Here is a 14223-nt window from a genome sequence, read left to right as displayed (position 1 = left end):
TTTTTATGATTAAATGAGCTCACCCATTTAAATACTTAAAATGCTGCCTTGACTATCTAGGCCACTCAAATGCTAGTTGTTATTCATGACAGTAATGGATTTCATTTTTTTTATTGAGAAAAGATATTATTTATGCCAAAATCCTTAAACCTGTCTTCCAGAGGGAGCTTTGGAATGATGGACTATATGCTAACAGCTCAGTGTTGAGCACTAATGAAGTATCAAATTTGAAAGAATATTTCTATTTGTTTTGGTGGATTTTTTGAAAATATAGTACATTTCTTGCTGAGATTTCTATTGAAGCTGAAAAAAATGAACTAAGACTATTTTCAGAGTCTTTGTGGGGAGAAATGCAAATTCTGTTTCTTAGCCAAATTTGTTTTCATTCGGATAACAGCATGCAGTGAGCTTTAATTTTATTAAGAATGCTGTTTCACATTCTTTGGAAAATAGCACAGAAGTAGGTGGTGGTATTCCTATCACATCATCCTCCATGCCCTGACCTCACAGGATGTTTACAGTCTGGACGTAGATTGCTTCCATGTTTGATGTGCATGAAGAAATTTGTGATAACCAGCCTATATGCCATATCCAGGGACAAAACACTTAGAAACAGCCTATCACAAATCCCCTTCAAAATAATGTATTTTGAAGACTTTCTATGCATGAGAACCATGACAAAGAAGACCTATTCATATATAATTGATAGAACATATTTTTATTGCTAGGCTTGAAGATAATTTTTTAAACTTATTTCTATTCCACTGTGAGTCTTCTAGAATCCAAGTGTTTGTAATTATGGGGCCTGTGATGATTGATGTAAATTTATGCGTTACAAAAATTCTTATAATAATACCAAGGAAGAAATCCTTACTGTTTAGCACAATGTAGGGAATGAATAAATATTTGATGAATAAAAGTGGTTTGAAATGTAAACAAAGACCAAATTTTGCTGGTGTTCCTCACTGTGAAGTTTAGTATGAAAAAAGTAGTTATTATTATTTTTTTTAGTGGATCTACACTTCAGCCATATTTTACACATGATGACTTTTCTTAATTCTGACTTGTTTCCATATTTTGCTACAAAGAATCATGGCAATTGCAATAAAAACCCCAAGATTGTGATATTTTATTTATTGTGTTCTTTGCCTGTTCTTTATTATGATATAATCATAACCTTGTAAAATGAATTATCATACAAGAGAAAATGAAGGCTTACATTTTTGAATCATCAATAGGCATTGTATGTATTTTTTAAATTCAAATTACTAATTTATGGACTGAGCAAAGAGATGAAGAATGTAGCTTTTGGTTTAACTATATACAAATTACTGTATGACCAGCCCCTCTGAATTGTTCATTATTTTTGTTTGGTTTTGATGACCAGCCCCTCTGAATTGTTCATTATTTTTGTTTGGTTTAGTTGACCTGGGATTCAGGTCAATGCATTTGCCATGATATCTATCTGTCAAGCTCTCTCTCTCTCTCTCTCTCTCTCTCTCTCTCTGTAAGTGTGTGTAGATAGATAGATATAGATATAGATATAGATATAGATATAGATATAGATACAGATATATAGATATAGATATAGATATAGATATAGATATAGATATAGATATAGATATAGATATAGATATAGATATATAGACACATTCTTCATGACTTTTTGGTTACTTTTTATACTTAGCCACTTAGATATAATGCTCCTTCAGAATGTTCATTGCTAATGAAGGGACGTGGTTTTTTGAGGGACCATGATGTTAAAGTTTGGGAAAATCTGTACACCTTATCAGTTTCTCTTATCTTGCCACCCCACTCCTTTTCTCTTCTCCTCCTCCTCTCATTCCTTCTTTCTCTTCTCACTCCATTCTGACTAACAATGCATATTCACATACTAAAGAGTTTGAAAACTCTTGTAATTTATAGAGGTTGACCTATTTTTGTTTAAAGCATTATCTGATCACATTTTCAGTGATTAAGTGTTACATATTTTTTGTATAAATTATACATTTTTCTGTTCATACATTTTCTCCTTAATCCATTATTTATTTAGAGTTTAGTACCTGGAATAGACAATGTAACCATATTTACAACGTCTAATCTGAATTTCTGGTCTAACAGAACAACTTTGATGGAGAGAATAGTTATATTTTGAGCTCCTCTGTTAGGGCTGGTGAGAATACTGAAGATATTTTAGGAGAACACCTTAATGTATATAGCAACGCTTCATATTTTTGTTGTATACAACAGTTTTTGAAGTGCATTTGAGTGTATGTTCTCATTTTGTTCTCTGAACAGTCTTATGAAATTATTATTCCCACTTTGTAGACTGTAACATGCATGCTTAGAGAAGAACATAGGGTTTATAAAGGCATCCAGCTTACAGGCCCTTGTACTGGAACACAGCACTTTCCAGCTCACAAGACATATTTACGAAGAGCATGTCTTGCCACTGAATTGGACAACTCCTCTCCTCTTGATTCCTTGCAGTGCTAGAAAGGACTCTTTCCTAGGAGTTTCAAATTTTTTACATGCATTATTTGGATTATCAATGTATACCTAAGTAAGATTACAGTACAGTTTATAAAGTTGTTAAACTCGTGAAAATAAATGTTTCATTTGAAAAATTAAAAGTTGCCTTTTGCATTCTACTTATGTCAGTCAACAACACCCCCCACCCCCCAAAAAAAGTTAGAGAAGAAAAGATAACGAGAAAGCTTTGAAATCAGCACAGTTTATTTAAATGTTTGCTATTGACTTGTGGTTTTTTTTTCTCCATTCATGTGTTCGGACAACATGTGTAGTATGTGTGGTGATTCTGGAGTCACACTGCCACAGTTCAAATCCAGTCTCCACCATCTAGCTCTTTGACCTTAGATACATTCTTAACTACTCTGTGCCACATTTATTCACATTTACAATGGAACTTTAAAAACTTTTTTTAATGTTTATTTATTATTAAGAGACAGAGAGACACAGAGCATGAGCAGGGGAGGGGCCGAGAGATGGAGAGACACTGAATCTGAAGCAGGCTCCAGGCTCTGAGCTGTCAGCACAGAGCCCAATGTGGGGCTCAAATCCACAAACCGCGAGATCATGACCTGAGCTGAAGTCGGACACTCAACCGACGGAGCCACCCAGGCGCCCCTACAATGGAACTTTTATAGAGCTTAATAAAATTGTTGTGAAGATTAAAATTATTATTACATTAAAAGTACTTGACATATAGAAGACACTCAATAAATATTAGCTATTGATCTTCCTTTTTGTTCTTTTTGTTGGGAGACATTTTCTGTAAACCTGATTAAGCTATTAGACTCTAAGCAAGTCTTGTCACATTTTGACCAGATACAATTGTTTTAAGGACAAAATAAAATGGAATATACAATAGTGCTTGGTATGTAGTAGGGAATAAAAGGTGAAGAAATGTATGAAACAAAAAAATGTCAAAAATAAATCCTTCCAAGCAAATTTGCATTTCTCCTGTAGGATTAAGAGGGAAGATGGCTAAATCTAAGCTCATTGCATTTAAGTTGTCAAACTATGTAGTTGGTGGAATCTGTAATTCAAGAATTGCACAATTCCTTTGGGTTTAAGAATCTGTTTATTTATAAATTCATGTTTCAATGGAAAATTTCAAACAGCTCCATAGCAGAATAGCAGAGAATTTGTGAGCAAGTCAAAATTTATGATAGAAACTTAAAGTACCATTTGAGAACATTTCTTTCCAAGAAGATGATCCTTAGAAAAACATCAATAGGTCCAATTAGCAATCGTTATTGAAGTATCTGTATTTTTGAATTTTTTCCAATAGTTTTCTCAGAAAAGCTTATGATTAGCCAATCTGTAAAGATTAAAGTTTAGCACAGCTAAGTTGGAAATTCTAGGAATGTAGGGCTAATAAAACTTTCAATATTTTCTTCTTCTTGCTCTTCTTTCCTTGTCCTCCTCCTCCTTCTTCTCCATGCTTATGATTCTGTTTTTATTTTTAAGTTTTTATTAAGATTTTTTCTTTTTTTGGAGCAGTTTTAGGTTCACAGCAAAATTGAGCAGAACGTGCAAAGATTTCTCATACATCCTCTGCCCCCATATATGTATCGCTTCCTTCATTATCAGCATCACTCACTGTAATAGTACATTTGTTACAATTGATGAGCCCACATTGACACATATAATCATCCAAAGTCCATAATTTGCATTAGGGTTCACTCTTGGTGTTGCATATCCTGTGAATTTGAATGAATGTTTAATGACATGTATTCATCATTATGGTATTGTACGGAGTATTTTCACTACCCTAAAAATCCTCTGCTCCATCGATTCTTCTTCCCTCCCTGGGAATCCCTGGAAACCACTGATCTTTTTACTATATCCATAATTTTGTCTTTCATATTTTCGTATAGTTGGAATTGTATAGTATGTAGGCTTTTATAATTGGCTTCTTTCACTTAGTAATCTGCATTTAAGGTTCCTTCCACAATAGCTCATTTAATCTTAACATTGAATAATATCCCATTGTCTGAATGTACCATAGTTTATCCATTTGCCTACTGAAGGACATCTTAGTTGCTTCCAGGTTATGGCAGTTGTGAATAAAGTTGCTACAGATCCACATGCAGGTTTTGGGGTGGATGTGTTTTCAAGTGATTTTGTTTTAATATCTGTATTCTTCCTCTGAAGGGGATGATAAGATACTTTGAAAGAGTGATTCATCACACCATTGGCACGTCAACTTCTATGACATCAGTAGTTAATCACTTGGCATCACCCTGAGAGAATAAGCAGAGAGGGGTTACTGCGTGGGATGGGGCACCCAGAAGAGGCAGGTTTCATGCAGGAGACAGAACAGGGGCCCTGGATGGAGAGGCTGGAAATTGAAAGGGAGATGGTGGCACAGATAAGCTTCTCTTCGTCTTCACAAACCCCTTCCTCTTTTTTCTCTTACCATCTTAACTTTGTTCAGTTCTGCAAGCCCAGGCTATTATGTTACCACATGACTTTGTTTTTAATCTATTTAACTTGTTTTATTTTCTTTGCTCTTAAGACAATTTTATTTCACTGCGAATACCGATATACTGTGAAACAATGTGATATTATGTCTTGTCTGTCTTTAATCAACTATTTCCTATTTGTCTTATTATATCCTGATGACCACAGCTGCTTCTCTGGATCACTAGCTTTGGCAGAAGGGTGTGTATGAACCTTCCATGTGCAGATAAAATAATCTAGAAAAAAGTTTCCCAGCATCCCAGAAATAGTAATGCCCTACAAAGAGATCTAAATTATTATGAGGGTAGCTACTTGTCTCATTAACATCAAAGACCTCAGTTTCTCTTTCCACACTCAAATACAAAGAGTGAGAAATAATATGATTATAGTAACATTTTAATTTTGATAATATTCATGGCACTGTGTAGCTGAGGCCATGGTCTTTTCTTTATCTTTCCATCCCTGTCTTTTATCTAGTTCCATAGGGCATTGTCAGATCACTAGATAGGCAAACTGATGAGTTTGATTTACATTAAATGGTTAGAAATTGTTCAAGGCTTAATGTAATATTTCTTATAGTGGCAGTGTTGTGGAGGAGAATTTTTTGTTTTCCCTTTAAGGTTCTTGTGACTCATTGAAGAATTAAACTGACATGAGATAGATTAACAACAGAAAATCACATTTAATTACATATGTGTAAGGAGTCCAGATAAAGAAGAGAGATTCCAAAGACAGGCATAATGAGGTATATATGCCCTTCTGGACTAAGGAGAAGGGGGTAGGGGTCTGGGGCTACAATGGGAAGGACGGCAATTTATAGGAAGAATGGGAAAAGTAAATGTTTGGTAAACGAATGTTTTCTGGGCCATCCAAAACCAACAGGACATAGACGGGAATTTTAACACAGAGACTTTGCTAAATTCCTCCCTGTCTACCACACCTCATTCATGTTATGCTATAGTTATCTATGGTTATAACTCCCTTCCTGAAACAGGTCTAAATCTAAATTCTTTTAGGCAGTTGTGGGGGAGTCAAAAAGAAAAAGTTTTGATTAAAAATAATTAGCTTAAAATAATCCACATGCCAAAAAGACGTGTTATGGGGTGACAAATTTTGCTCCCCTATAGCAGCATAAGCTATCATTACTATTTTACCTCTGTTCCTGATTTCATCTCCAAGTTAAACCCAGAAAAATCTCAACAAACAATATTTATTTTTGGTGGCAAAAAAGAAGTAAATACATTGCCATGAATTACCATTCATTGGAACAAAGTTGTGAGTGACAGCTGAAGATAGATGATTTGCTCCATCCATTTTTTAGGGAGCCTGTTCTCCATTTAACCCAGGTGCAGGAAATATATACTTCCTTAGCAGATGGTGGACTGGAGGTGATTACTTATAGGATCAGTGTGCCCCACCATATCACCTCAGAAAATGCTCTGTAAGCTGGGAAATTGAAGACTTTGCACTCCTATGGTCTTTCCAGAAACATTGTTTTATGATTCCCACTATCTGGAGAGCGAAACATCTTTTAAGCATTCTGCAGAATTCTTGCCCGTGTTTGGGCTGTTCCTTAAGTTCTGTGTCTAAGCTAATATAGTATAGCCATATAGTATTTAGAGAATATAATGAACAATTAAGCAATTAATAAAATATTTTTATAATAATGCCATTCTAAGTGATTTCCAAAAGAATGCACTGTAATTAAGATGATGTCTTCAAGTTTTTAAACTGTGTTCCCATGGAGATGGGACTTTCAGCTTCTTGTAAAGGGCACATCACCAAAATAATACACGAAAATGAAGAATGACATTATTAAAATAGAAAACCTAGTCTAAGTATATTCATTTCTTAAATTTAGCATATTCTGATTTATATATGCAATGTTAAGAGAACAAAAACCCACTTTGATTTTCTTAAGTGTGCTTTTCTCCACATTTTCTTATCCTTCCTCCCTGCCCACAGATGATGGAAATTCAGCAAATGGTTGTCACTCTGATACACCATCTCATTATTTCCTTTCACTATTGTACCCTGTGTTGGATGCATTATTTTTAATACAGTGACTCTGCAAGGAAAGCAATGTTATTATCATCTTTATTTTGCAAAAGAGAAAGCTGAAATTGAGAGAAGTTAACATATGCAAGCACTGGTTGGTAAGTGGTAGAACCAAGTTTGGGACTTAAGTCTCTTAATTTTAAAACCCAGCTTCTTCCACATACTGAGATGTGTTGCTTCCTCAGGATCTCCTTCTTCACTGCAAACATTAAAAAGTGTTTAGTAAATGCTTATTGCATACATAAATAAATGAATTAACCCCCTTTTTTTTTTGTAAAAGATAAGCACAAGCTTCTTTTCTTCTCTGAATTTACACCTGAGAAGAAGTAAATTCTGGACAGAACACTTGTTGATTAGACCCAGCTGTGTTCTCTCTGCGGCAATAGGTACATCTGTGTGTGCTGAAATGTAGACCTTACCAGGCTGAAGTTGTCTTTGAAACTCCTTCTCTCTTTGGAGAAATGGCCCCTGCCTTCATGCCTGGTGCCATCTGCTGCCATTTTCACTGTTTGGTTTAATGGCTTCACATCAATTTTATTTTGTTTCAAACCTGTTATATAATATAAACCCACTGTGAGAGAATGTTCTGTTTCTAAACTGAAGTGAGGAGTTATGCTATTTCAACAATGTATTTAGTAAAGAGAGATGGTTCGTTTAAAGTGTGAAAGTAACTAAATAGGGCCCTGAGGTAGCAGCCACACCGTTTTCTTTTTCTCTACTCTAATGCCGCTTAATTTTAGAATGACTTGACTCTTTCCTCCGCTTCAATCCAGGTATATTTTTTAATCACTCAAAATTTGAGAGCTTTTAGATTATGAAATTTTGTGCTCAACTTTGGCAGCATTTCTATACAGAATTGGAAAGGACCGTGTTCTTTGTATCTTCTCTGTCTAGCTTTGGAAAACTTAACTCATAAGCTTTATCTTACTGTAGTGTATGTATTCAGGGAAGGAGGGGAAAAGAGAAGACAAGGTACTTATTTGTTTAGATCACTCCCCTTAGGAATCTGATTATCAGTCTACAGTACACTTAATTATAAATAAGTTGAATCTTTTATTAAAATTATTAATGTATCAGAATGTTAAAGCAAGATATAACTCATTTTTAAAGCTCTTATCCTAATAATATATGTGTAAAATTGGTGGAAAATTTTGAAGGTCTCTATAAAAATATTTAAAAGAACATCTATTTTGACCAAAGTATATTTCTAAATCATATCCTAAAGAAATAACTTGAAACATGTATACAGTTATAAGTACAAATGTTTACTGCAATGCCCAATGAAACCACAAACTCATGAACATTAAACTCAAAGAATAAACTTCAATTGACAAAAGGAAATTGGTTAGAAAATTAACCAATAGAATAGTATGCTATTTAGCCAACAAAAAATGATGTTGTATCTATCTATCTATCTATCTATCTATTTATCTATCTATCTATCTATCTATCTATCATCTATCTATCTATTTAGCTAGCTAACTAGCTAGCTAGCTGAGTCTTTTACATGGAAAGATACTTACAATATATTATTAAAGGGGAGTTAGCATATAATATTCAATATGATCTTATTTATACAAACGCAACTATATGTGGTAAGGGTATGAAAGAATATATCAGGTGTTAAAAATGTAATATATGTGGAACTATGGTTTCTTTCTCATTAAACTTTCCTTTCCATTTTTTTTCCTTTCCATTTTTATTTCAAAGAACACATATGGCATTTGTATTAAGGGAGGGTTTTTTTTTTATTAAGGGAGGACTTTTTTTTGTAGTTTTACCCTCCGAACCAATAAATATTCAAATTTGTCTAAATTTTCAATTACTTTTCTGTAAATCAGGGTGGATATATCTGATACTCATTGATGATATAATATAGATCTAGAATTTATAAAATTAAGTCCTAGACCAGAGATAACTGACAAATGACTCTCAATCTTTTCCACCTAATTCCATAAATGAATTAGGTTGTGATGTTGCATATCAGTTTCACTGGTCTCAAATCTCCCTACTGAACACGTGTTTAAATTATATTATATAGGTGAGTTCCCATAACAAGTTCAAGAGAACATTTGTCCACATTCTACCAAACACTAACATTTACATCCAGATACATACTTACTATGTATGTAGGCAGTCTGTTGTCCTAGTACGTGACCTAAAGGCAATAGGACATTTACATGATTAAGCGTCAGCATTGTTGTATTTTCCCAGTGCAATATGGCAGGTCTTTCTATTACCCCTTTCCTAAAATATGTATTGATTAATGGTAAGACTTCTTTAATGGCAAAATAAAATTAAAAAATACCTTAGGAAGTGCATAAATAGCACCATTAAGCACTGAAGTCTGTTCATTAAATGGACATTCACAGAAATGATTTTAATAATGATAGAATGATTTAGAGAGCCCTACCCTAACTTGAGAAATAAGAAGTTCAGAAACTGTGGGCAGTGAAGAATGGATCAACATGTTTTCAAGAGAAATAGATCAGAAGACCATTCCATAGCTTTACCTGACTTTCACTAGAGTCCCCAGGAGCTGGTATATACCCAGCACGAACCAATTACTACTACCAATTAGATGATAATTGGTAATACAATTTTCTTGTAATTTTCTATTGGTGATCATGAAAATATTGTCTCATAAGACAGAATTAGAGGATGTCTAAACTTCTATACAATTGATTTCTTTATTTTTGTGGTAATTTTCACATAAATTACAAGCACAGATGCAGTGAGATAGGATGACTCACTTGTGGTCTATAGTCTGGTCTCCTCTCTAACTTGACCCTCAGTGGGGTCCAAGGCTCATCATCACTTTATATCCTGCTTCTCTCACTTCTTTCTTCTTCTGCCCCAGTTTATTCTAACAGATAACAAGATGTCTTAGAAGTACAATAGGATCTCATTATAGCTCTCTCAGTATTACATTAACTTAGGTACATCACCAGGAGGATCACGTCCTTGGAATATAACAATACAGAGTAAAAGATCAATAACCACCTGTTGTTATTATGAAAAGAATCACAAAATCATAGGCATTTTCCAACGTCCTATCTCTGTAGGGTGTGCCCCCCACACCCTCACAGAGGTGAACTCTTTGGCATTTCACTGCTGCACAGCTTGATTGATGGGAAGAGTTTGATCAACCCTGTTTGACAGATAAAGAAATAGATTCACTGAGTCATTGAATGTCCCTATCTGTTGGATAGCATTAGAGTAGTGATGGGACTCACCTCTCCCCATCCAGCTGTGATAGGTGCCTTATTGTTCACTCACTACCAGTTCAGAAACATGCTCACAGTTTTGCAGTTGGCCCGCCCTTATCTTTATCCCATTTCTTACATCTATACTGTGTTATAAACACATTCATGACTCTTGGATCAGTGGGCACATTTGCCTCAGAGGTACTTGAACACATACACTGGACCCTGTGCATTTTAACCAGTTTTCGCCATTTTGGGATTCAGAGAGAGTGAAACCTGAGTTCATCATTATTCATGAGAGCCCTTCTTCCTTTTCTGTTTTTTATTTCCTCTAAAACAAATTCACACAGTTTTGCTAGCTGAAATAACTGCACTGGGGATATCAGTTAAAAACTCTGTAAGTGTCATATCCTAAGTTTTTTAGGAATTTAATTTCTATTTAACCTAATGGTATTTGTCCACCTCTCAGAAGTACGATTTTGTGACTCATATTTCAGACCTTGGTATTTTCCAAGGTTTTTGGTTGTTTATTTGGCCTGATATCAGATATCAAAAGGCCTATAAATTGCAAAATTCAACTTGGTTACTTTTGGTTGGTTTGTTTCTGCACTTAGGTAGGATAAGGGGGAACCACCTTTTATAAAAGGTGGAGAATTTCCTATCAGATTTTTATAACAACTTGTGGTATTTATAAAATCGTTTTTCTATCAGAGTTTCACGGCGTAATTATAATGGATTAAAAATAGATGCCCTCACGTGGTGAAGTTTTGAAACTTTTCTGTAAACCTGAACTTATTGTTAAATAAAAAGTTATCATTAAAATCTAGCAATAAAATAATCTAATCTAACAATACAAATCACTCACTGCTGATGTTCTTGATTAATCAGTGAAATACAGCCACCTTCTATTTACTTCCTCATCGGTCTTTATATCCTAACTCGTTATAACTGCATGTAATAATTTTCTTTTCGAAAGTTCACATTAGGCCACTTTGCTTTTATGAAAGACCTACACTGGTACTGGTCTTGGTTAACCAGAAGAAATCCAAAGAGGATTTTTGCTTTTCCAAAATGGTAATTGCTTCTTCGCTTCACACGACTTTGGCTTACAAAAGGTTTCATAGGAATGCTCTACTTTCAGGGAGTGGTAAAATCAGTATTTTATTTGACCAATTAGGTTTTTTTAAAGTTTATTTACTTATTTTGAAAGAGAGGGAAAGCAGGGGAGAGGTAGAGAGAGAGAGAAAGAGAGAGAGAGAGAGAGAAAGAGAGAGAGAGAGACTCCCAAGCAGGCTCCACACTCTCAGTGTGAAGCCTGATGTGGGACTCGAACCCATGAAACGTGAGATCATGACCTGAGCCAAAACCAAAGATCAGACGCTCAACCAACTGAGCCACCCAGGTGCCCCTCCCCAGTAAGATGTTTTTTAATAAACTTCTTATTTAAGAATAAGTTCAGTTTTACCCAAAAGTTGCAGAGACAGTGCAGAGAGCTCATGTGTGCCTGTTCTTTAGCATTTCTCATTGCATTGTCCCCAGTTCTGTCGATAGAATATGCCTCATTCATTTCTCAAACCCCTCTTAGCACTAAGTACTTGTACCTTTTACTTACTCATTGGATTTCAGTAATGGAGGGTAGATGGACAATCGGAGAAGCACATTTTAGCTGATTCGTATTTTATAAATAAACAAGAGTGGTTGTTGTAATTATTACAAATACAACACAGCACCTACTTAATAGAATGGCAAGTCCAGGAACACGCTATCGTTTATTTTCTAGGTGATTATAATGGTGGCTTTAGTATGCAAAGGTTTTACCTAAAACTTTGAGAGAGCTAGAAGTTGGTTCATTTCTCCAAATTGATTACATACAAGTTATAGCAGGAATAATCTGTCAGGAAAGATTGACATTTATCTCGTATGTGATATCTGCATAACACATTTTACAAGTTAGTTTTTAAGATTAATTCACATCATAAAATTTTTTCAAGTTTGGTTAGTAATGAGAAGCCATTGAATGTGTGCCACCTAATGTCTTTTTTCAGCAGGCTTTAGAACTCTTATTTAGGAATCATCTTTGTAAATATTGTCATTAGCCACGTCACCAGGATAGAGCATATGCTGATGTGCACTGCCCTTCAAAAACCAATCAGAAAAAACACACATAGCATATTGGAAGGATCAGCAGGCTGATATTGTTCCTGTTGTGTGTAAAGAAAAGATGAAAAGAAAGAAATCTTGAAGCCGAGGCCACATTAAGGTATTTTGTATGGTGTCAGCATTGATCAGAGAAAGCTCTGTGTGAGTTTAAATGCTACTATTTGCATAGAGAACGCTGTAATTCAAAAGCAAAATCATCATTTCTTAGGCTTATTTGCATTTGATTATGTATCTATGTGGAGATTTTTATAACAGAGTCCCTAAATGGATATAAGAACTAAAAAGAAGTCCTCTCCGTGGAAAATAGATTGTAAAGCAAAACGAGCACCATTTGCATTTAATTTTGGATTGCTTCCTTAGAATAAATCCCAGGAATAAATGAAATCAAATGTCCAAAATACCAAAACATCATTCATTGCCTGACGTTCTAATGCAGTATCTTCTCTGGAAAGGAATTGATGCTTCTACATAAATGCTTGTTTCTCCAAAGGCAGATCAATGCCTGGAAGGGCCATGAACACAGATAGATACTTTGTCAAGGAGGGAGAACACTGCTGTAGTTGACAGGCCTTCAGATAGAGATTAGGGTGTGCTTTGACCAAAGGCTCACTGCTTCCAAAAGGAGGTTCCAGGTCAAACATCTGTTTATGCCCGGACTTAGTCTATACATTAGCAAACTTGATGTATTCACATCTCACCTGATGAAGCAACTTTTTTTTACTCCTGTGTTGAATCACATAAACATAACATTCTAAAGTGACTCATCTCTTTTCTTTCCCCAAACATAACCAGACTCATAGGAAATGTCTGGGATAGATGTAGTTCCTTTTCAAGTATAAGCCTATACGGAATTCCTTTTCCCCTTGCTGAAGGCACTGGATGCCTTACCCCCCAACCTAATGAGCAAATATGTTACATATACACCTTTGCTTGAATAATGCCAGTCAATGCAGAAGTAGGGGCTCCAAATCCCCTGATGAGATCTGAGACTCACGCTGCTTGATTCAACTTGGTGGTTTTCTGTCAGTGGGGTAACACACAGTTTACCTCTCTAGGGAGAGGACAGTGAAGCAGAGGGGACAACAAAAACACCAGACAGTGAATTGAAGGACTGAGCTCTGTACTCCACTATGATCATTAACAGGATGGTGACTTCAGTTTCTTTGTTGAGTTTAACGTCTATTTTGCCCCTACAGGTGGGCATTAGAAACGTTTGACAAATCCATTGGTCTCAGCTAGAGGTTACCATTTTTGAAATCAGAAGAAAGAGAGCTGGCACAGGAAAGGTCATGCATTTCTCCTTCAGGTGTTTCTTAGTGCTAGAGTGTTTTCCAGGTTCTAATAGTAACCATGCTTCCAATTGTTCCTATGCCCACATTAACAACAACAACAACAAGCCAACTTTTTTTGCACCGAAAAGCAGCCACTTGGTTATGACATCTTTGATGTCATTGTGGTCCATGATCTCAAAATATGAATGTTTTTAGCTTAGCATTGTATTTCCATAGTCTCCTATTACCCTTAATACTCTCCTTTACAATGAAATGTTTGTCAGTAGAATCTCCAAGCCTAATGCTTGCTGGTTTTCCTGTCATAAGGCTTCCTTGATGAGCACCCATGACAGACAGAATTTCTTTCCTGGATTTTATCCCTTTTCTGGTTTCTGGAATCAGGTATTATGTTTAGGGTAATGTTCCTCATTTCTAATCATAAAAGACAACATAAAGAATTTTTTCAGTGTTTTATTTTCTTTGGAGTTTTTTTTTTCTATGTTCTTAAATGATCAAAACAATGTTTGGGCCATCATTCC

The 14223-nt window shown here is 35.2% G+C and overlaps 1 protein-coding gene across 4 annotated transcripts in view; it reads left to right on the top strand.

Moving 5' to 3' along the window:
• Positions 1 to 14223, top strand: part of FGF14 (fibroblast growth factor 14) — a 612765-nt gene that overhangs the window by 353252 nt on the left and 245290 nt on the right. Inside the window, exon 1 of one of the 4 annotated variants that reach the window (XM_053217702.1) lies at positions 1628 to 7145. The exons of the other annotated variants lie outside the window; for them this stretch is intronic. Within the exon in view, the coding sequence (XP_053073677.1) occupies positions 7130 to 7145 (16 nt within the window). The 5' untranslated portion in view covers positions 1628 to 7129. Of the gene's footprint in view, positions 1 to 1627; positions 7146 to 14223 lie in introns of those variants that run through there. 4 annotated transcript variants of the gene reach the window in all.

This window comes from Acinonyx jubatus, chromosome A1 (genome assembly GCF_027475565.1).
Source record: "Acinonyx jubatus isolate Ajub_Pintada_27869175 chromosome A1, VMU_Ajub_asm_v1.0, whole genome shotgun sequence".
In the NCBI taxonomy this organism is placed as follows: Eukaryota; Metazoa; Chordata; class Mammalia; order Carnivora; family Felidae; genus Acinonyx; species Acinonyx jubatus.
The sequence above is the reverse complement of the archived record's forward strand: the minus strand, read 5'-3'. Positions and strand labels throughout refer to the sequence as shown.